General features: G+C 32.2%; 2 protein-coding genes across 10 annotated transcripts in view; both read left to right on the top strand.

Moving 5' to 3' along the window:
• On the top strand, nt 1-6,813 carry LOC105223136 (ubiquitin thioesterase trabid). 5 transcript variants are annotated; one of them, XM_029549045.2, is made up of 11 exons: nt 1-461; nt 731-855; nt 905-1,159; nt 1,229-1,991; nt 2,054-2,273; nt 2,343-2,450; nt 2,530-3,148; nt 3,215-3,459; nt 3,609-3,820; nt 3,887-4,035; nt 4,098-6,813. In XM_029549045.2, the coding sequence occupies exons 3-11, from the start codon at nt 1,029-1,031 to the stop codon at nt 4,174-4,176; spliced, it is 2,526 nt and encodes an 841-aa protein (XP_029404905.1). In that variant the 5' UTR covers nt 1-461; nt 731-855; nt 905-1,028; the 3' UTR covers nt 4,177-6,813. The 5 variants fall into 5 exon arrangements, with proteins under 5 accessions (XP_029404905.1, XP_029404904.1, XP_011199072.1 ...); XM_029549044.2 differs by having other exon boundaries at nt 915-1,159; XM_011200770.4 differs by having other exon boundaries at nt 1-228.
• Nucleotides 6,665-23,051, top strand: part of LOC105223135 (actin-binding LIM protein 2) — a 25,960-nt gene continuing 9,573 nt past the window's right edge. For all 5 annotated transcript variants that reach the window (XM_049448514.1, XM_049448513.1, XM_049448517.1 and 2 more), the window contains exon 1: nt 6,665-6,808. In XM_049448514.1, the coding sequence (XP_049304471.1) occupies nt 6,805-6,808 (4 nt within the window). In that variant the 5' untranslated portion in view covers nt 6,665-6,804. The remainder of the gene's footprint in view (nt 6,809-23,051) is intronic.

The raw sequence follows: 23,051 nt of genomic DNA on the forward strand, positions 1-23,051 counted from the left end.
GTCAAAATATTGACGTAATAAATTTGTGGTCCATTTTCATTTTCCTCAGTCGAATTTAACAATTTTTCTATTTGTTGCAATTCTGCAAAAAATCCAAAAAAATAGAAAACACAAATCAATATCATGAAATAATAAAAATTCGAAGTTTATAAATAAATTGCGGCACGTCGATTTTAAGTACGAATGCGTGTTTAGCTGCAATTATTCGTACAAGCAAAGGGGCGGGAGGTGAATATGTTTTAATGCTTTCATGCAATTTTCCCACAATATTGCTGATGCAGTGAAAGTTTAGTTGTTGGCCATTTAGTGTTCCGTATTCCTTTGTTTTGGGTCCAATTATATTCACAATTAGAAATTATCGACGCGTGTGAAAATCGTGTGTGTGTGATTGCAGTAATTTGTTTGCTAAATATTTTTTGTACCAATTCCGACATTGGAATTCGGACCAGCGCCATTGTAATGTAAAAAGCGCAATCATTTCTTAATATTAATTATATTGCATTGCATTATCAATGCTATGCACATATATATGTAGGTGCAGTGAACATATTTATAGATGCCTAAGAAATATTGTAGCTGAGTGTCAAGGACATAGCCAATTGGCATTGCCTATGTTTAATTAATCACATTTGTATTTGTTTTTGTTTTTCTTTGACGCTGCTTGCATCCTTCGCTGATATATATGTACATACCACTGCCCTTGGCCGAAAAAACACGTTTGCGCCTTTAGTGTCCTCCAATATAACGTTTTCCATCTGCCTTGTAAAAACGATAATACAGAGGCTAATTTGATAAGTACGATTAACCTTCAACATTCTGCCTGCTTATTGTCATTTTCCAATTGGATTGTAAAAGGTATTAGATTGGATAAATAAAAAATAGCCATTAGCTTAACTTGTTAAAGAGCCATTCAGGAAGTGTGCAGTGTACCGTGTCGTGAATTGTGGTTTTGTCAAGCGATCGGTTACCAAACGCAGTTAGCTTGAGTTTTTGATAGCTCTCAAGGTACTGCTTTGCCGACTAAAGAAATGTGCGATTCAGATGACAGCAAAGTACAAAAGTGGACATGCGATTACTGCACCTATGAAAACTTTCCCTCGTCGCTTAAATGCACAATGTGTAAAGGTGCAAAACCACTGTTGAATGAGGATATCTTTCGGTAATTAAAATATATACATTTAACTTAATGACATATACACCAATAATAACTATAAATAAAATTTTCTAGACTAAGTCCCCCCCAAATTGCCTTTGGTGGTGAAGAGGAGCGTGGCGCTACTGCTGATGTGGTGGAAGCTTCTAACCTTAACGCTTGTTATGCACAATCGCGGCAAGATGTACCCTCAACAACTCCCGCCACGTCCTCCCCATCTGCTTGCGCTAAATGGGCCTGCAAGATGTGCACCTACCTAAATTGGCCACGAAGTTTACGATGTGTACAATGTTGCACCAAGCGTGGCACAGCTGTTGATGTTAATATCGAACAAACTATTTGCAACGCCGGTGAGGCGGCAGCAGCTTCATTACCTGCTAGTGAAAATCTGGACCCAATTGATGGTCCGCAAAGTTATATTGAAAAAAGATCAAAAACCGTAGACGTCGTCAACGAAACACCAGCAGCAATAATTACCACGACCTCATCGGCAACTTTGTCGAGTAACGTAAAAGAACAGTTAAAGTCATTACGTATCACTAATGATGTGGAATTGAATACTAGTAATAAAGCGGAATCGAATAAAAACGAAGCAAGCAGTCACACCGACCAAATTCTTAAAAAAGCAAGTAATAGTTATATTCAATCCGTGGGTGCCGCTTCAAATAGACTTAGTCCATTTGAACAGTCGTCTAATGCCAATATGATTGTGGCAACAAATACCACAACGGTTAATACAACACACTTAAATAATCTTGCAAATTCGTCGCAGCAACAACAGCACAATCAGTCGTCCACATCTCTGCAGAACTGTTATGTAGCCAAATGGGCCTGTAATGTAAGATACCAGCTGATAATATGAATACTAATATTTTATTTCATTTTGTGCTTTGATTGTAGACGTGTACTTATGAAAATTGGCCAAAAAGTCTTAAATGTTCTATGTGTGGAGAGCCGCGTGATGGAAATGCAACCTGCATAGCTTCCTTGGGTGACAACAACGCCATCACAGCAACATCCGGCTCGGGAAGCAACAAATTCCTCAACATAAAGGATGAAAACCATGACATGACTGTGTCAACGAATAATTCATTCAACAAAAAACATATTTACCAACTAGGTAAGAAACTATAAACACTTTTATCATATTTTAAAATAATCACGCACACATTCCATTAATAAAATGCAGGTTCTTCTGAGACTATAAACAACTGTGATACGGTGCAAGAGCGTCAAGAACGGCGTACCCGACAAATAAGACGACAAGTTGATTGGCAGTGGTTAAATGCTTGCCTCGGTAAGTCCCAGCTAATTGCATATGCATAACATTATACATTCATTGTCATCACCATATTATTTATATTCGAACTCCTCAGGTGTTGTGGAAAACAATTATAGTGCTGTAGAGGCGTATTTGTCTTGCGGCGGTAATCCTGCACGTGCTTTAACGGCGACTGAAATCGCTATATTGAATCGTAACTCGGCGTTTGACGTGGGTCACACGCTGATTCATTTGGCAATACGTTTTCATCGCGAGGAAATGTTGCCCATGTTGCTTGCACAGATCTCAGGCTCGGGGCCTGGCATTAAACGTGTACCTTCATATGTTGCACCGGATTTAGCCGCTGATATACGAAGGCATTTTGCTAATACGCTACGCATGCGTAAAACTTCTTTTAATTGCTTGTATGTGCAAGAGCATGCGACATTCGCCTTGCCAGCCGAGATAGAAGAGTTACCAATACAAATTCAGGAGCAGCTGTATGATGAATTATTAGATCGCGATGCCCAAAAGCAACTTGAAAACCCTCCACCCGCACTCAATTGGTCGCTGGAAATCACAGCACGTTTGGGCTCACGGTTATTAGTGTTGTGGAATCGTAGCGCTGGTGATTGCCTATTAGACTCGGCAATGCAGGCAACTTGGGGTGTATTTGACCGTGACAATACGCTGCGTCGAGCCTTGGCAGATACCTTGCATCAATGTGGTCCCATGTAAGACATACATACTGCCATAAGTGTTGTGAATGTATTATTAATAATTAATTTGTCGTCTATCAGCTTTTATCCACGTTGGAAGGAATATGAAAAATGGCAGGCATCAATGTTACATTTTACATTGGAAGATGCCCAATGGCAAGAAGACTGGAGTAATTTGCTATCGTTGGCCAGTCAACCGGGCTCATCTTTGGAACAGTTACATATATTTGCTTTAGCTCATATATTGCGACGACCAATCATAGTTTACGGTGTAAAATATGTCAAAAGCTTTCGTGGCGAGGACATCGGCTATGCGAGATTTGAAGGTAAAACGCTTTATTGTTTTACATTTTTTTGTAATTAAAAATAAAAATATAATTAAAAAACTTACAATTATAAAAAATTTATAATTACAAAAATTTTTTATTTAAAAAAAAATTATAATTAAAAAAAATTTTTACTATTTAAAAATTAGGTCTTTACTTGCCGTTATTTTGGGATCAAAATTTCTGCATTAAATCACCCATTGCACTCGGATATACGCGTGGACATTTCAGTGCTTTAGTGCCGATGGAGCCCTTTGCCCGCATCGATCCACGTAGAGATGAACCAGAGGATGTGCGTTATCTGCCGTTGATGGATTGTGAATCAAAACTTTTTCCAATACACTTTCTAACTCAGGCTGAGGTAGTATTGACAAAAAAAAAAAACATGCTTGCATACTTGATAGTCCAATGCTCTTGAATTTTACAGATGGGCCGCGAAGAGGCTATAATGCGGCAATGGTTGGATGTGTGTGTTACAGATGGCGGCTTACTAGTGGCACAACAGAAAATTCGTAAACGTCCTCTGTTGGTAGCACAAATGCTGGAAGAATGGTTGAATCACTATCGAAGAATCGCGTAAGTATCAGTGCTACCGCAATTTCCTTCATACAATATTAAACATTTTTACCATATTTCAGTCAAGTCATAACAGCGCCTTTTGTGCGAAGACCTCAACAAACCGGCTACTCAAGTGAGGGTGATTCCGACGAAGAATAGGCACGAGCGCAAACTAGTTGCAGTTCTTGGAGACAACTTGCTCGACGGTGACATTAAGCTAATAAGCACGATATAAAGTGGTAGTGTATACTTCATAAAAGAATCCCAAAACATAAACTGAATACATATATACAATTATTAAAATTGAGTAACTAAAAGTATGAATACCTAGATAACTAACATGCCGTTATATTGATTAAAAAAATTGAAGCATATTTTACGTAGTTAATGGGTATTGCGAAACTTACGTATTTGTAGGTTTGTACGATACATACAAATAAATATATATTACGAGAAAAAATGCAAAGAAAATGTAGCAAATAACTAAAAAAATTATATCCGTTTCCAGTTCAACAAAAATCGTTGATTTTAGTAAGAAAGCTAAAAAATGTAATCTAAAGGAAACGTAAATATAAACAAAAAATAATCAGAAACTTATGTTTATCATGGTAATTACACTCACTGACAGGTGTGTAACAGTTAACCCCGTTTAGTGTAAAATTAAAAACAAAAGGCAAAAGACAAAACGGATATGAGATCAAAACAGCAAAAACCATACAATAACTATTTAAACTTTGATGAAAGAAAATGTCAAACATTTACCGACATTCACGTGCGTACGTTGAGTCTCAAGTAAAGTATAAATAAAAGAAAATTTAAAATAAAATAGTTTTAATATTAAGTATGTATTATTTACAAAATCAAATGAATGTAAAATATGTAATACTTGAACTAGAAAATATTTTATTGTCATAATGCGTTTATTTTTGCTGGCCGACTACAATTGTCGTACTAATTTTATCAGTAATTGTCCGCAATTAAAAAGAAAAAAACGAAAAAATATATTTATATTGAAAAAATTTTAAAAACATACATCTACAATAATAATTTAAAAAGTAAATAAGTATGAATACGATCAATGATGTATGAGAAAATATTAATAGTTGTTTACAATTTTTTTCTTGGAATTATAAATGGATTATTATATTACATACATATTATAATTTTTGTTGGTAATGTTATTGAAAGAAACTTACGCCCATTTCACACAAAATATACTATATATAAGATGGATTAAAAGAGAAAACAATTGGCTTTGTACTTTCTGACTATATTTAACTTCTAATCGCTGCATTTACGTAATTGGCGCAATTTAGTTTACTTTTGGTCGAGGTTGGTGTGCAACATGCTTATCAGAAAAGTGCAACAGTTTGAGAGTATTGAGAGCATATGTATATAGATCATTATAAGTATTTTGTAGGTATTTTTATCCTGAACAGGAATTAAGTGTGCCATGAAATTTGTAACATCCAGAAGAAAACTGCGGAGGCCCCACAAAATATATTGACTCCCATTTTGGAAATATCGATCTGAAAACTTTCACTCGTCCATTTCTCCATAAGAAGCTAGCTCATTTCCGAAAAAATAGTTCAGATCAAACCAATATATCATATAACTACCACACAAAATTAGGGACCAAAACCAAATCGTGTATTGTATTTTATTGTGAAGGGTATTAGCATTGGTACATTCGAATTTAAAGTTTTTTCTTCTTTTGAAATACCGTTAGCGTTAGTATTTCGAGCAAGTATTTTGGTAATGATATTTGTGGGCAACTCTTTCGATTTCATTAATTTTAGTCTATATAAGTACAGAATATTTGAATTTTACCAAAGTGTAGTGTCACGTGACTTACGTTTTATATATTTTTTTATATATTTCATGACATACATATATTTTACATAATGTAGACAATTGTTTATATTTTATGAGTCACCCTGTTGTGGCCTTATTTCACTGACTAACAAAATATGAAATTGGCGCAACTATTGTCAATTTGCCTTTTTCGCTCGCCAACAGCGAAAAGAGTTCTCTGGTTTATAGTGTTCATTCGAAAATCTAAGCAGACTCTGCTCTGACAACAGTTAATGAAAGCGGGTGTGTGGTGGTTAATTTTGGTGCGCAAAATTAAGAAAATCCTATTTAGTGGTGTCGATTGCAAACGGTAGCTAAAAACTCTGTGAAATTAGTATAAAAAATATCTAGAAAAACATGCTGTAAAAGTTTATCTGTGAATATTAGAAATCAATAGCATTGTAAATTCGTTTCGATCTCCGTATATTTGTATTTTCAAAACTTTTGTCCAGTGGTTCTTTAGAAAGAATTACATGTTGAAATATTAGAAGTGTAAAGAGGAGTTAATCGCAATTGTCTGGGCAGTAATAAATATATACGTCAAATAGTAAAAAATTTAACCAAGTGAAAAAGGGCGGAAAGGTGCATACAAGTGCTTTGCAATTGGAAATAAGCTAAGGATAAAATTCTAGTTGGAATCGGTCAATTGGTCGATTGGTTAGTCGATAATCGTACGTACATGCTGGTGCGTGTGTGTGTGGTATCGGTTACGGAGTAGTGTGGTAGTGGTTAAAGAAATTGTCCAATTTGTGCTGTGTTGAGTGCTGTTCCGTAAACGTGAGAAGAGTATATAGATAGATATTGGTGTGGTGCTTTTCGAATAACACACAACGCGGTGCGACAACAATAAAATAACAACAACGAGCTATCGAGTAAATTTGTAGCAGACAGAGTACGTGTATTTGAGCGCCGGATAAGGGAGCAACGAGAAAGATGGGTAAGAAGAGTGCAAATTGTTGCACAAACGTGTGACAATACAAAAATATTCTAATTAAATTCGTCAAATAACAGTATACAAAGTTGTCGTCCATTTGCAAGTATTTAAATTAAAAGAAAAGAAGAAAATGAAGTAGTATAGTGTGTAATATTCATTAGTTAAATTACTTCACTTTATTTTGGACAATGATCTCTAACGACGGAGAGGATTCTTTGAAATATTCCCATACAATGTCATGTTTCTCTCTTGTACATAAACTCATACAACCATACATGTCCACTCCCTGTTTTATTTTCTGTGCATCATTCATCATGGTTTGCCTTCGTTTTGCACGCAATCTGATTGCTATACCGTTCTGTGTATGTGTTGAATCCAATTGTTTTTCGAATTTTCGAAAATTCGAAGAATGATATCATAGCTATGCCGTAGTTGTTGTAATTGCTAGTGTACGTCATTCATACTGTTATCGCTATAGAATTTCTTATTGGATATTCCCACTTCTATTGTAAAGGCTTTTGAGCTCTGCTTTCAACTCAATCACGCATTATACCGTTTGCTTCGTGTCTTGTTCTCAATGACATAAGGGACTTCATTCAAGAAGCAGCCAAGTGCATTTTAATGCTCAATGAATTAAATGATTAAGTATTAAATGATAAATTCTTATACTCATTAGAAACTCTTTATGGGTGTATACAAATTTGGTGCTTTTGTTGTAATTGTTTTATGGCTATATGTGTATGTAGATACATACATATGTATGTAGGTACGAATATAGGAACAATTAAACCAGGGTTTAACTTAATTTTTTTTTAATATTTTTTTTTTTAATAATTTCTAATATTTTATTTTTTATTTCGTTTCACAAAAATTCTTTCCATTTACAAAATGTTATGAAAATAACTAAAATATATGTATGGGTAAAAATAAATCAATTCACTAATAATTTTGTTATAAATTCCAATTTGATATGCAATTAGTCGCGTCTTAACAGTTGTGTGTCTTAAGAGATTACGTCAAAAACCTATATTTATGTACATACATACATATGTATGTATGTAGTAATTAAAAGCTCTTCTGGTAATTTAAAATTGGTTATTTTATGCTTTGAAGTAAACTGTCTGTTCGAACTAAATATTTTGAAAGTAAACTAATTGACTTTCATTTTGTAACTATGTATTTATGTACATATATACATATGTACATACATACATACATACATATTTTGTTATTTATGTATGTTTATGTCTTCACGCAGCGCTAATTAAGAAGTTTAATAATGAAATTTAATTTAAGTACATCCGCATTTGTAAACTTGTTTGAAAAAATATAATTATATAAACCCCATATATTGTTCCCGCCACTGTAAAGAAATATTAATATGAGCTTTAATATTTTAAATTATTTGACTACATATTTAGAAAGCTCTATATCTTTACCCATTTTTTTTTTTTTGATGAAACGTGAAGTTTCTACTAAATTTTGTATTTGGAATTTTTATTCCATTATACATACGTATCAACAGTAATCTTACGAAGTATTTAAATATGGCCTATTTATTTTGGAGTAAAAGTAATTTAGCAGGTTCGTGGATTAAGTACTTTTCATAAAAAAGAATTTGCTAAAGCAAGTAAAATAATTTCATTAGGTCAGCGGCTAAAAAAATTTCCTTATAATTTCTATTCCCTTTTGTATATTTTGTCCCTTTGGGTCTACCTTTTGTTATTATGTTTGCTCTTTGGCGCAAATTAACATAATTAACTGACACTAACAAAAATGCATATTAAACAGGATTTCTTTCCTTCAGCTAAAATACTGTTGTTGTGTTTGTATCGTCTTATATTGTTTTAAGGGGTTAGGGGTAGTCAGAGACACGAAAAAATGATAATTTTCAGTATTTTTTTTGCTTTTAAACCATGTTAGTTTACAAAAGTAGTAATGTGGCATTGGCATAGAATGTGTTGACTTGAAGTCACGAAAATTTCAAAAAAAAAAAGTTAACTGCCAAAGTTATAGTTGTTTGTGTTGACCCAGTTCCAAAAAAAGGTACTTGTGGTGACAACCATAAGTCCTTGGAGATTCATCTAAGATCAATCGGACAAAAAAAAATGAGATTTATATAATAAATAGACGATCCTGGGTCTGATCAAAGGATTTTATTATTATTATTTTTTAATTAACAAAATGGCGGCCTCAGGAAATTTTTGGGAAAAAATCGACAGTTAATTGGTTTTAAAAAATCGAAATAAAAAAATCCTTCGATCAGGCCCGATTTTATTATGTATTCTAAAGGCTGTATAAATTTCATTAAAATCTACTGAGAGGTTTTCGAGTTACAGTTGTCACCGATTTTTATTATTTTTAATTAATTTGTTTCTTAAAATAAAAATGTGATACATGTTAATATAATATAACACATGACTCCCGGTGTAATTGATTGTTTGATTAATAATACTTAAATATTTTTATATCTTTTGTCAGTTTTCTAAAACTACACATAAACATTTTGGATACAAATATATCCTCAAAGTCCGAAGTCTATTATTTGAGGAATGTAAGATAAGAACTCATTATGTTATACATATTGTAATCGCACGCTTGCATTCATATCGTCATGCACCCCATCCCAAATCTCTACAAACGTATGCCCGAGTACATATGTATGTATGTACATATGTACTTGCAATTTTATCCGTACTTGTCAGTATGTACGAGTATGCTTCATCTTACATTGTATCTCCGCTTGGATTTGGCGAAATGAAGCGATTGACCAGAGTTCGTGAATGTGGGTCACCTGCACTTGACTCTCTGCCAGTTAGTTCAATTGAATTTAATTTTAATTTCCTTGTTTCTTCTTCAGCTGAGCGAGTGAGCGAGCGGCAACGGCACACCTCTGCTCATTTTTACACGTTTAATTTACTTTTTATTTAATTTTTTCTATTTTTTGTCATTTACTTCCACACATTTGTCGCATCGCCAGTCCTATCACATAGTACTTTAGGTACTTGGATCGGGTTGAGAGAGTGGCGTCCGTACTGGGTACTCGACTAAAGTGACTGTGACTGTTTGAAACTGTGGCAACAGCAACAGCAACAAAAACAGCAGTAACGGCAACAACATAAAAAATGTCAAACATTACACAGAGTGTAGGGCAACCGACGTCTGAGTGTGTATGTGTGGGGCGGTAGCGTAGTGCAGGAATTGTGTGGGAGCTGTATTAGGGTGTGCATGCAAGCAATGGGCTTCCGTATGTTGGCGAGTATTTTGTTTTTGTTGTGTGTGTGCTTTTTTTTGACAGTAACGCTCCCATTGCATGCCACAACAGAAACAGCTTTTGGTTCTTAGTAGGCAACTGCGTTGATCATCAGGGAATGGCGTTGACCTTTTGACATCCAAGTAAAAACTTTTCGTTTCTCAATTTGTACACACAATACTCGGTCTGCTGAATAGTTAGTAAAACTTTACTGTAAAAGTTTAACTTTATAAATAATTTAATACAATAAAAATATTTCCCATAAATGTTTAATTAATCCATCGAAGTTTTCATATTTTATATTGGTATTGAATGGACTAAATTCTCTATCACAATTTCGGCCATGTCGATTATATGTGCTACAGAGTATTTCAATTTTTTTTACCTAACGGTTTTTTGTAACATCTAATCGAAAGAGATATGAAGTTATGTATGTATGTATGTACAGGTATGTTAAATATATAGAGCTGAATTTCGGGTGACGACCCGTCTATCCCTCCTTACACTGCTTAAAATACATTACTCGCTAATTAAATAAGCCAGAAGAATAAAATTTTACACTTAAGAGTGTTAAAAGAAGTGATGTAGATGTTGGACGCTGGGCGTGACACCACCCACTTTTAGATGAAATCCCATACCTCAGGAACTACTCAACAAAATTTGGCGGGTAACATTATATTTGTATTCCTTATGTTGCAATGTGAAAATGGGCCATACTATATATCAAAATTGTAATTGCGTATGATTCCTTCACCTTACTGCATGTAAACCGAGAACCATTGACGTTATCAAAATGAGACGTGCAATTGAAATTGGGGTTTAACTTTTCAAGCCCATAGAATCCGAAAATTTGCACCTCAGTAACTATGATTGACTTTTTACCAAAAATATATTCAATCTGCAACACCTGAACGAATTTCCCAACTGCGAACTGTGAGAGTATAAAACATTTAAGGAATGGCTAATGTTCGATCCCACGACAGTCGGCTCTACGTAACCGGAACGGGCCCGGAATTTTATCCGGCCAAAGACTGCCAACTCGGCAGAATTCTGCCGCTACAACAACAACAACATAGTATAAAATGCTCGATTACATCCGATTTAGCCCTTCCCTACTTGGTTAAAGTTTTTTCATGTGTACCGTAGTCTCGATATCTATCGCTTAAAAGGTTTGACGAAATTAAAATGAGTCTTAAATAATTTGTTTTTTTATAAGCTCTAAGTATTATAACGCAAATGTATTTATTTAATATTAATAACACTACTCAACAAGTCTAAAGGAAAAAGTTGCAACAGATGTGCTATGAGCTCTGGGGTATTAAAGGTGTCCTGATTACGAATTTGAGCTCAAAAGTTTACATTTACCATTTACATCCCTTGATTATAACACAATACATCCCGCGTGTTAGACAATTTTAACTATCATTTTCGGTTTAAGCAACCCAAAATTCACAAAAAATAGTCTCCAAAATCAGAATGACTGCAAACGAGTGTAATTTATTTATAATTTAATTTTCAAAACATTTCTTGATTATATTCATGTTTAAAATTGCGAAATTTTTTAACACGTTCATGAAACTCCCAATACCAAAAGGAGAGAAATTCTTTCTTAGGACTCCATTGCGTCAAGGTCCCACGTCCTTTTTTCCTCCTTCTAAGTCATATCTGAACGGATTATATTGCGACTGCGCTAGACGAGTTGTTATAAATTACGTAAAACTAATTAAACAACAGCTGATAAAACCAAATAGACATTGCTCCAAATTAAAAATAAATATAGGTAATTTGAATTTCTTTAAAAGTCAAAATAATATTCGAATTCTTAAAACTATATAAAAATATATTTTAATTATCATTCTTGAACTAAAGTTATGTTTGGCTTATTATTTCGGTGGTTATTTGCCCAAAACAGCTATAATTGCCTTTCATACTCAATTAAATATTCATTCAGACCTACATATGTGTGTACATGTGTACACACATAACCTAACATTAAATGAATGAACTAAATACATACTAAAGTATGTTTATAGCATGTGCATACAACATGGAATGTATTCGCTGACAGACGTACATACATACATATGTACATTACTGCATACAGACATACATATGCATATGCACACGAATTTGCTTATGTTTATACTATGTACATATGTAAATATGTAAATATGTACAACATTAACTTACAAACATGAAAAAGTCATTCGCATGTACATAAATACATGCATACGTATCTGCTCAATTAGCGGCTCCGGGTGACATCATCGACTCCACTTGAAAGCTTAACCATGCCACATGAGCCTACAAGCAGACATACTAAAAGGAATATTTGTATATACATACATATGTATGTATGTATATATATTATATATATACATTTTAGAACATAAATTAATGTAAAATCGAGTAAACAGCGAAAAAGTATGAAAATTTGTTAAAATATTTTTATTTTATTTAAAAATAAACAAATACATACACGTCAATTTCGGAATCAAAAACAATTTTTTATTCATACATACATACAAACATAAGCATGTCCATATTTGTACAGTTATATGTGTGTGTGCTATTGTTCTTGTCATTTGTTGATAACGCCGCTGTGAGAACTTCTGAGAACAAATGAAAAACTTGATTACATAATATTAACTACGCCCGACTTGTTTTAAGAAAAAATAAAGCAACAACAAAACACAAGCAATAAAAATCATACTTTCCGCGAACGAACATTACTATTTTTTGTTTTTCTGCTATATCGTGGGGTTAACGAGTGTTTGCCGCCATAGTGAGAAGCGGCGTGAAGAGAGCGTCGAGTACGTCATACCATGATTTAACCAACTGAACCTGCAAACATTCACAGCTTTTTGTTAGTTTGCTTATGCACATACAAATTTACATACAGTTGTGTAAAAAAATTATGTTTGCTAAACTTATGTTATTTACTTTTGATCGCTTCTACTTTTTCTATACATACATACATACATATATACATATTTATCACTGAACTCGTTTTTTCAAACCAAAACCAATAAATTTAAATAAAATATAAAATATTTTTTTATTTATATTTTTTTTCGTTAGAAACCACTTCATACTTCTACACACATGACGTCATCTCAAATTTAACTCTATGTGTGAGTATGTACATATGTATGTACATACTTATGTGTTTATTGGCAAATGTACGCACGAAAGTATCTAGCTATTAGAATACAATATTCAAACTTTTTTTTTTAATTTTTCAGGGTGATTTTTACCAAAGATACATATTTTTTAATAATTTTTGTAGAAACCATAAATTTTTTTTATAGCTAATTGGGAGTTGAACATAAATAAATATATATTTATATAAAGGCATTATTTTATCAAAGGTTATAAATACAATATAATTATTAAAATCATTTTTCAATGCTATTTTTTCTACCTCACTGTATACATATCTAGACAGCGACTCATTTGACCGAGGTAACTCACAAACGTGCAAACTCCCACTATACATATGTATACAAAAATGTAATTGTATCTGTATGTATGTTCGAAATTGAATTCATTTACCGCACAAGTACTTAAACGCTCTATCAAGTAGTTAGAATTGTGCATTTGTGCATACATATATACATACATATGCACAGCCGGCGTGCACATTCACTTAAGAGTCTCCACCTGTTTGCCATGTGTGAGTATGTGTTTGTGAGAGCGAAGCAGAGCCGTCATTATTGCCTTATCATCTTTGGATAATTGAATTTTCGTTTTTTACTTTATCGCCTTTTTCTTTTTCTGAAATGAATTGTATTTCATCTTCAAACATTTCTTATAATCTTTCGTCAGTGTAGTGTGTGTTTGAAAAAATTAATGACAAATAAGGAAGGACTAAGTACGGTTGCAAACATTTTACATTCCGGCAACTTGCAGGAATCAAAGCCAGGGAAATACCTTGAGGTGTAAAACGTCAACCAGATGATTGGAATCCAAGCAATTGTACATATCTTCTTCTTCTTTATTGCTGTTTAGCACCAATTGGAGATAACAAGTGTAGTCAGATCTTTCTCCACCTAATCTTTATAACGCATATGAGGTCTTCCTGTTCCTCTGCTCCCCCGGCGGGTACTGCGCCAATATTCTCAGAGCTAGAGTGTTTTCATCCTTTCGGACGACATGAACTTAGCCAACTAAAGAGATGATGGGTGACTTGTAGAGTTTAGAATTTATTCATTATGAGAGAACTTTACTTCTCAATCGCCTACTCAGTCCCATGTAGTACCTGTTAGCAAGAGTTACTCTGCGGTGGATTGACAGAACTTTTAGTAGTTTATAAGAGTAGCGGGGTAGGGTCACGCCCACTTTTTTAATTTTTTTTTTCATAGATGTCCCTTGTTGCTGCGATCCCCTGTACCAAATTAGTGTTTTATATCTTACGTTAGTATTATTAGTTATGGCACTTTATAGGACGGACGGGCAAACAGACAGTCACCCTGATTTCAAATTTTCTTGTCATCCTAATCATTTATATATACCTAACCCTATATCTATCTCGATTAGTTTTAGGTGATACGTACAACAGTTAGGTGAACAAAACTATTATTCTTTGCAGCAACATGTTGCAAGAGTATAATTATACCATAAATAAAAAAATCATAATATTTGCTGTGGTTTTACTATATGATCTGCTAAATGTATGTATGTACATAGACGGATATTAGATATGCTTAAGCTAAGGCAAATTGTATTCATTGTGTTTTTAACTAAAATTGCAGTTTTTTATATCTTAAGACAGTGACAGACAGTGTGACAGACAAAAAAGTTAATTTTGGAAATTAAAGAAAATCGAATTTTTAAAATTATATTTGTGCATACATACATATTTTAAAAGTACACAGCACAATTTTTAAGATACAAATTAAATATTTTCTTTCACACACGATCTCCGGCGGCGCTAACAACAAGATCTCCCACTGCTACAGTGATTCGGCCTTCTGCGTGGAAAAACCATAACAAAACTCTACTGGAAGATATTGTCGGTAGAATGACCTACAATTCCAAAAAAAAAAATCAAAAATTTTCAAGTTGTGAAATTTCCTTTACTTAAAATTTTCAAAATTCATTTTTAACTGAAAAACTCTTTAACTAAAACAAAACGGTATGTCTCAAATACGTTATTCAAAATAACTCAAATTGCCCCCATTAAATAAAGATGTTTTAAGCTATTTTCGCACAGTGACATACATATTATATTTGTTTTTTTTTTAATATATATTTGTGTGCGACTATATTTAGTGTATTTGTTCTAAATTTGCAAAATTCGGATGCTATTGGTTTTGTCTGGATTATGATCCAAAAAGAAACATAGACACCTTCCGTTTTTCTCAATTTGTTTTTGTGTATATATTGTATGTATGTAATTTTATATCAAATACATGTATTTTGTTTTTATATTGAGCCATTTTTATTCTGCTTAGACACAATTTGAATTTCTTCTCTATCGCCGTCAAATATTTTGTTTATTCACTTATGTTCATTCCTTCCCATCTATGTATGTATGCATGTACTTACATATTACTACTAAAATTTGCCAAACTAAATACCTTAGCCGTGACTCAGTAGGAAAGAAATGAAGAAAAACATCAAATACAACTTTAAAAAATTATTTATAGCAACTTATTCAAAATGAAAATGCCATTATGGGCCGCAAATCGAACTCATTCATATATGTACATACATTCATACATCTAATGTTTGTACATATTTATGTATATTTGTATGTGAATCAATTGACATTTAAGACAATAAGGAAATGTACATATACATACTTTGTACTTTATATACTCGACGATCTGAGTGTTTTAATGTACATAAGTGCCTATATCTCGTTCTTTAGAAAATGTTTGCTTAAGGAACACCTTCATTTCTACAATTTGAAAGCACATTAATAAACCTAACTCGTGACTTGCACGGTATAACAGGCAAAAATTTGTCACATTATGTTAGTGAGTTTATTAAAATAGCAACACCTTCAAGTAACATGATCAGTCGAAATCTTATATAACACACCTGCACTTATTGATTACTTCTTATCGCAGTTAGTATGTATTCTATTTGCTCACTCTTATATATCTGTATATGTACATATTAACAGTGATTTCTATGTTGATGACATTTTGATAGAAATTTTATTGCAGTCAGCGATAAAGAATAAATGAGAGGGTGACAAATATTTGGTAAAAGTTCTCAGAATTGAATGTATGAAAAATTGATGAAAATTAAAAAAAAAGAAAAATGTTTTATGAAAGTTTATTTTATTTCATTCAGCAGCTAATTCTCCTTTCTCTATGAAATAATAAACGTATGTATATTATTATTAAAGATTTTTAAGTGTTAGAGCGATAATTTGCATACACTCACATACATACATACATGCATACTTCTGTACCTATAATGTTCAATATCCAATTTTGCAATTATGAATCCATGCATTCAATACGTTCTAATGCAAAAAACACACAAAAATAATATAGATATTAGCACCTAAAGAAACAAGCAGCAAACCAACGAAGAAAACAGTGAAAAGCAACTTGAAAACACACCCACAGTTAGTCACAAAATTGAATAGGTATACACAAAGGCTTATAGATTATACATACATACATACATATGTATAACAGCAACACATTTTTTTTTTATTTTGCATGCCGATGACTATAATGGCTTTTTATCTTGTTATACGTATAATATAAATAAGGTTCATATCAATTCCATTTTTTGTTTAAAAGTAACGCCAAAAATTTTCTCACAATAAAAATAATATACATACATATGTACATATATGAATGTGTTACATAATTACTTTTAAAATCGGTTGCTGCACACTGTCTACTTATTTGTTAAGTATTTCTTACTCCTTGAAGTAATTTTGTTTACTCTTGTATGATTTCCGCTCATACATTTACTGGTAAATGAAGTTTATAAAGGTCAGTGAAGGTGGGCTCTTAAATTATTTTCACTCGCGCCATCTTGATATTTCATATTTCCAGACAAATTTCTATACTATACAATTGGTGGGCGGTGAAACCCCAAGGTTTATTTTAGTCTGAACGTTATGATGTGTAGCATTATAAGGTTGGAGGTTTATTTACATAAACTAAACTCACGTCTTTCTTATATTTATAGTGTGATTTTTTAGGTAATAGCCCAGATATATTATACATTAATATATTACTATTTATAGCTTATATAATTTAAAGAATTATTTGATGATTTTTTGGATTACTGGAACACAATTTTCAAATATACTAATTTAAATTCCACAAAAGCTGCATCTACAATAACAAAACAACACAAGTAATTCGAATTACTAAGAAACTATAAATAGTTCAAAAATTGATATTACGTAAGCAAAGTTTCTCACCTCACACATATGATAACTTATCAGCTGCTATTTTATTTTAATAGGGTCAATGCTGGAAATACATGTTCTAAACAGGCCGCTTCTCAGCTGATTATTTGAATTATGAATAAGATCGTATTATTAAAGACTTAAATGTTGAATGATTAATGATGTTGCAAATATTTATTAATAATATTTTTAATATATTAGTATTTATACAATTTACCTATTATTTAGACAAAATTTTATGAGTTTTTTTAATTATACATAGGATTTTTGAAATAAAATAAATTCAACATTTAAATACCTATCTTTATTTTCATCCTACCATGGCAAAGTCTGAACCATTTGATTACTTTAAAATGTATACAGTTATTTAAAAGTGATTGAAAAAATTAAGAAACTAAAAATCAAATTGATAGTACCATGGTACAATATTTCGACGAATAAGTTATGATAGAGCATAAGTGAGTGAGGAGATCGTAAATCCAGCACAAGTAACTTGAATCCATACAGTGGACACTAATAATGCGTCAATATTGATATTTTAAACTAATTATGATTGCAAATTAAATTAGCGAGATTGTGTAATTGATATACTTTTACTCACATCAAATAATATTTACAGCAACAACTTATGAGAATTTAGTGGCATTTGAAACTAATAAGTAGCTGACTGAAACAAAATAAACTTTTCACGAAAAATTCCGCTTACAAATTATACAGATTAGAAGAGGCAGTTTCCTTAATCCCTACACTGTTTTCACAAAGTAATTAAGTGGATGAGAATATTAATACCAGATCTTAATTTTATTTTCTGTACACTTTGCAGTTCATTTCGTATTTTTAACTCAACTTTTAGCGCCATCTTCGCTCTCCATCTGTCTATGTATAGCAATGGGACGAGTTTGTTTAAGCTAATCCAGCGAATGACAATATTTTCACTGCAAAATTACTGTGAATGCATATACGATTTTATTGCCCTACTAATCCCTATACAAATCGTGAGTTCGTTGCGTTGTAAATGAGTTGCTCCATTTATTTACTTTTTTTATTTTCAATTCCACTGCATGCATACATTCACACATGAATGCAAACTCGGTATGCATAACACAAGTGGTTGTATTTGTAATTTCTCTCTTTTCATTGCGCAACTCTATGAAGCATCTATTTTCGTACATATTTTGTTTTTCCAGTGGGCAGGAATTTCACTTCGTTCTATATGAAATTCAAAAATATACATACATATGTATGTATATGCATTCATATACATTCGTCTACAAACACACGCACACTTTAAAAGTTTCACAACTTAAGGCACGCGTAACATAAATTATGATGTTCTCCACTTAAGAGCTCATTCTTCAAGTAATATACACTGTATTCGTATACATAAATTGAAGTTCTTTTATAATTATAGGAACTCCTAATTAATCTGATGTCAATGAACAGTGAAAGAACTTTTTGTATTGTAAGTTAATGAGCTTTGAATAGAGAATATTCCTTAGTATTATATTTTACAAATACGTACTCTCGACAATAGCGATGACTGCTAATCAGATATTGAGAAAATGGCCCTAATTCTTTTAATAATTCTTATTAAAAATTAAGATCTCCCAAAATACCATTAAGGGGGAGTTCTAATAATAAAAAAGAAGCACTAGGTATTTTTACTATCCGTGTTTTTATCATTCGTTTATTAAACTTAGAAGGGTACACAAAATAAATTTCAAACAAAAAATTTTTTTCATCGAGTTATCCGTCCTTGAAGAAAAGGGGGAAAAAGAGGCCTCCTCATCGCCATAATTTCTTGTCGTCATCTGAAAAATAAAACAATGACAGATTCTTAATGAGTACGAATGTTGCTGTCATGAAGCAGCAAAACTAAAAACTTCATAAAATGGCGGCTACTCAAAAAAAAAAAGATTGATTTTTTCACTATTTTTTTCAATTTTATCGATTTTTTTTTTTTAATTTTACAAATTTCAAATTTTTATTTTTTGTTGCTTCTAATGATAGAGATATATTTAAAGAATATTCATGCCAAATTTCTAATAAATCAACTGATTAAAACTTGAGATATTGTGGCTACCGCATCAAAAAAAGGAGTTTTGAGAAAAACGCGTTTAAGGTTTTACGTTATACGATATTCGCTCAACCGATCTACATGCCACGTCACTAAAATGGCTATAACTTTAAAAATAATTTGAGTTTTGAAAAATCCTTTTAGGGAGATATTTTTGAATATCAAAACTATCGAATTATGAAACAAATTTCGATTTTTTCAAATTTCTAGACTAGAATACCCCCTTAACTAAAACATTTGAAAAAATATGATTAAATTTAATGTGAAAATAATGTTCATATTTCTTACTCCAAGTTCTAAACTAAGAAATAATTGAACAATTTTTAGTTCTGATTAAAAATTAAATGTCCTCTTTTAATTTCTTTTGTCGGATTAATTATTTTTTAATATAAATTTTTTTCATTGACAATTTTGCAACCCTGCTTTGAGTTCGAAATTTTTAATAAAATATGCAATTTTTGTATCTAATTATTTTATCTATAGAAAGAGCGTTCCAAAGTAAACAGGACTTTTTGAATCTAGCGCCCCCTAGGCCATCTATATGTCAACTGATGCTTTAGAATCTGCTATCTTTACCGATTGTCCAGTAAGAATTTCATGACATTTCATCGATTGGAAGTGAAGTTATTGCGTTTTAAGTGTCAGTATGTTTGTGTTATCAGTGCGAAATTGGTAAAACTTTTACCGAAGCGTTTCAATTTATGAAACAAGTTTATGGCGATGATTGCCTATCCCGTAGCAGAGTGCACGAGTGGTTTCATCGTTTTCAAATAGGTTGTGAGGACATAAATGAGGAAATGAGGAAATTCCATCGAAACAGTGCGTGAATTCATCAAAAATCAGCCGAAATCATCATTGAAATTCATGGAAATGGAACTGAACATCTCCAAAACATCGATATATCGCATTTTGGCCGAACATTTGGGCTTACGAAAGGTGTGTGCACGGTTTGTTCCGACTGGCGACCAAAAATTGCTCAGAACATCATTCGAAGGACGATTTTATTTGACCAAAAATCACATTTTAACCATTAACACTTCCCGTATTCACCTGATATGGCACTTTTGACTTTTTCCTTTTCGGAAAAATGCATTTGCCCATGAAAAGAAAGCGTTATGCAGACGTAGAGGCCATTCAAAAGCCTTGCACAGGCCTACTGGCGGCCATACGGGCCAACGAGCTAAAACACTCGTTCAACATGCCTTTGGACCGTGCAAAAAGCTGTATTGAAGCAGAAGGAGACTATTTTGAATAAAATAAATTGATTTTGCAGAAAAAAACATTTGTTCTGTTTTTTAAGTCCTGTTTACTTTGGAAAGCACCTTGTAGTATGATTTTGCTCTATTTAAGGGGGTATTCTGGTTTAGAAATTCGAAAAAATCGATTTTTTTTTTAATTTTTAAAGAATTACACTTCAAGAAAATGTCCCTAAGAGGATTTTTCGAAATTCAAATTATTTTCCGAGTTCCAGCTCATTTTGTGACGCGCCAACAAACCCCTTTCGCAGTCGGGTCGGAGCTTTAAACTCGTTTTTCTCATAACTACTTTTCTAGAAACGATGTGCATGATATCTCAAGTTCTACTCAACCGATTCATATCAAATTTTAAACAGAGCTTTATTATACATTATAGTATCGCACTACGAAGAGCTTTCGAAAGATTTTTTTTTTTTATTTTTAAAAAATTCCGAACCACAAAAAAACGGAAAATACGAAACCATTTAAAATTTTTTTTTTTTCAAAAACGTTTCGTAGTGCCATAACTACACTTTTACTCTTCACGGATTTCGCATAAATTTTTATTTTAGGTCACGGAAAGGATTTATATCCTGCACACCAGGACAAGCCATTGTTTCATCAGTCTCTACTTCGCCGACCTACAGTTTTTTTAAATTTAATTTTTTCCTTATATTATTTATATTTTGTATTCTTAGATTATCAATAAAAAGCATGTAAAAAAATGGATAGTCAAAATAATTTTTGATTTTTTTTTATCGCGTCAAAAAAATACCTAAAATTTGGGCTTCTAAACCAAAATAATACCCCCTTAGATCAAGCAGCTCTTTGAATAATTATATGTATATGTAAGTAGATAAGTATGACTTTTTTACAAACAAAAAATGATTGTAGTGTAAGAATAGGGCATTTACATAGCAGCACGGGAGATTCGAAGTCATTTTATACTTAATTACTTACAGAACTCTCGATTTGATGATTTGATTTAATATCCTATAATCGATGCTTTAAGCCAATGTACATATATACAAAAAGGTTTTTATGTCAGAAATAGAGATACAATGGAAACTATTGAACTCTACAATAATCTATGAATAGATAAATGTAACCTTGACAATATTTTCTATGCCATTATGAAATCAAACTGTAAAAAGAGAAAGATCACGATCGAATTTTCACATGGTGACTTAACGCCGCATACATTTGATCATACTATGTGTGTATGTATGTGTTTTTCATATTTATACTCTTGCAACCAGTTGCTACCGAGTATTGTAGTTTTTTCATTTATAATTTCATAAACAAATATTTGACGATATAAGATTTTTTTAATTTATTTAAATGTTTGAAAACCTGCATATGTATGTATGTACTTTCCTCATATATTGCCTTAAATAATTAATAACACTCAACGAGGCCAATAATTCTCTTAAAACAGAAAGCAAAGAGGTCAGACAGGAAGTCACGCCATTATTGTTACTATTATTATTAATATTACAATACACTAACATACGACGCCTTCGTTTTCAAATGTGTTTCTTCATTCATACTTTGAACTTGAATTTAATTAAATATTGACCGACAATTTGGTTTCGTGTATTTACATGTATTATTCGTTGTACGGACCATATGTAATACTGTTCAAAAGGAAATAAGTATTTTTTTTTACTTTTTTGTTTTTGTTGGCTTAATTATAACCAGTTCGCCATATTTTTTATTTTGTCTCTCATAAATTTCTATTTTTCACACTTTTCATGAAAATTACCGCTGAAGACATATTTACATACATACACAGCTATCTGTAAATATGGCCTTTGCCATGCTTTGTTTCATAGTAGGAAGTTCAAAAAATTCACGGCCTGTAAGCTATGGCTTTGTTTTATGTATTTAATAGAAACTTTTTTTTTTACTTTTTAGAAATTTATTACACATTATGCATGGTACATAAGTTTGCTATGTGCAGACTAAGCTACTTGACCACATGGCGTCATTATAAAAAATATAGGACTTTTTGGAGGTTAATTTTTCAATTTTAAATAATTACGTTTATTAATTTCGGTTAAATCTTTGGTTTTTAGGTATATATGTACAAGTGCTTAATTAATATTACTTATGTAACGCCATATACATATGTACATTTGTAAAAACGTACGCAGCAGAGACGGCCTTTCTTTTGTATCGAAATCTTTTATGAAAGTATGTAATGACTTTACAACTTTAATGATGATGTACTTCCTGAGTGAAAGTGCAGTAAACTGACCGAAAACCAAATGTTAGACATAACACATGTA

This window comes from Bactrocera dorsalis, chromosome 2, assembly GCF_023373825.1.
Source record: "Bactrocera dorsalis isolate Fly_Bdor chromosome 2, ASM2337382v1, whole genome shotgun sequence".
Classification (NCBI taxonomy): domain Eukaryota; kingdom Metazoa; phylum Arthropoda; class Insecta; order Diptera; family Tephritidae; genus Bactrocera; species Bactrocera dorsalis.

Bases quoted from the DNA above. Each gene is read 5' to 3' on its own strand.
- LOC105223136 (XM_029549045.2), top strand. From the start codon at position 1,029: ATGTGCGATTCAGATGACAGCAAAGTACAAAAGTGGACATGCGATTAC. The intron at 2,451-2,529 runs GTAAGTCCCAGC...CGAACTCCTCAG, and splicing joins GTGGTTAAATGCTTGCCTCG to GTGTTGTGGAAAACAATTAT. The intron at 4,036-4,097 runs GTAAGTATCAGT...ACCATATTTCAG, and splicing joins AATCACTATCGAAGAATCGC to TCAAGTCATAACAGCGCCTT.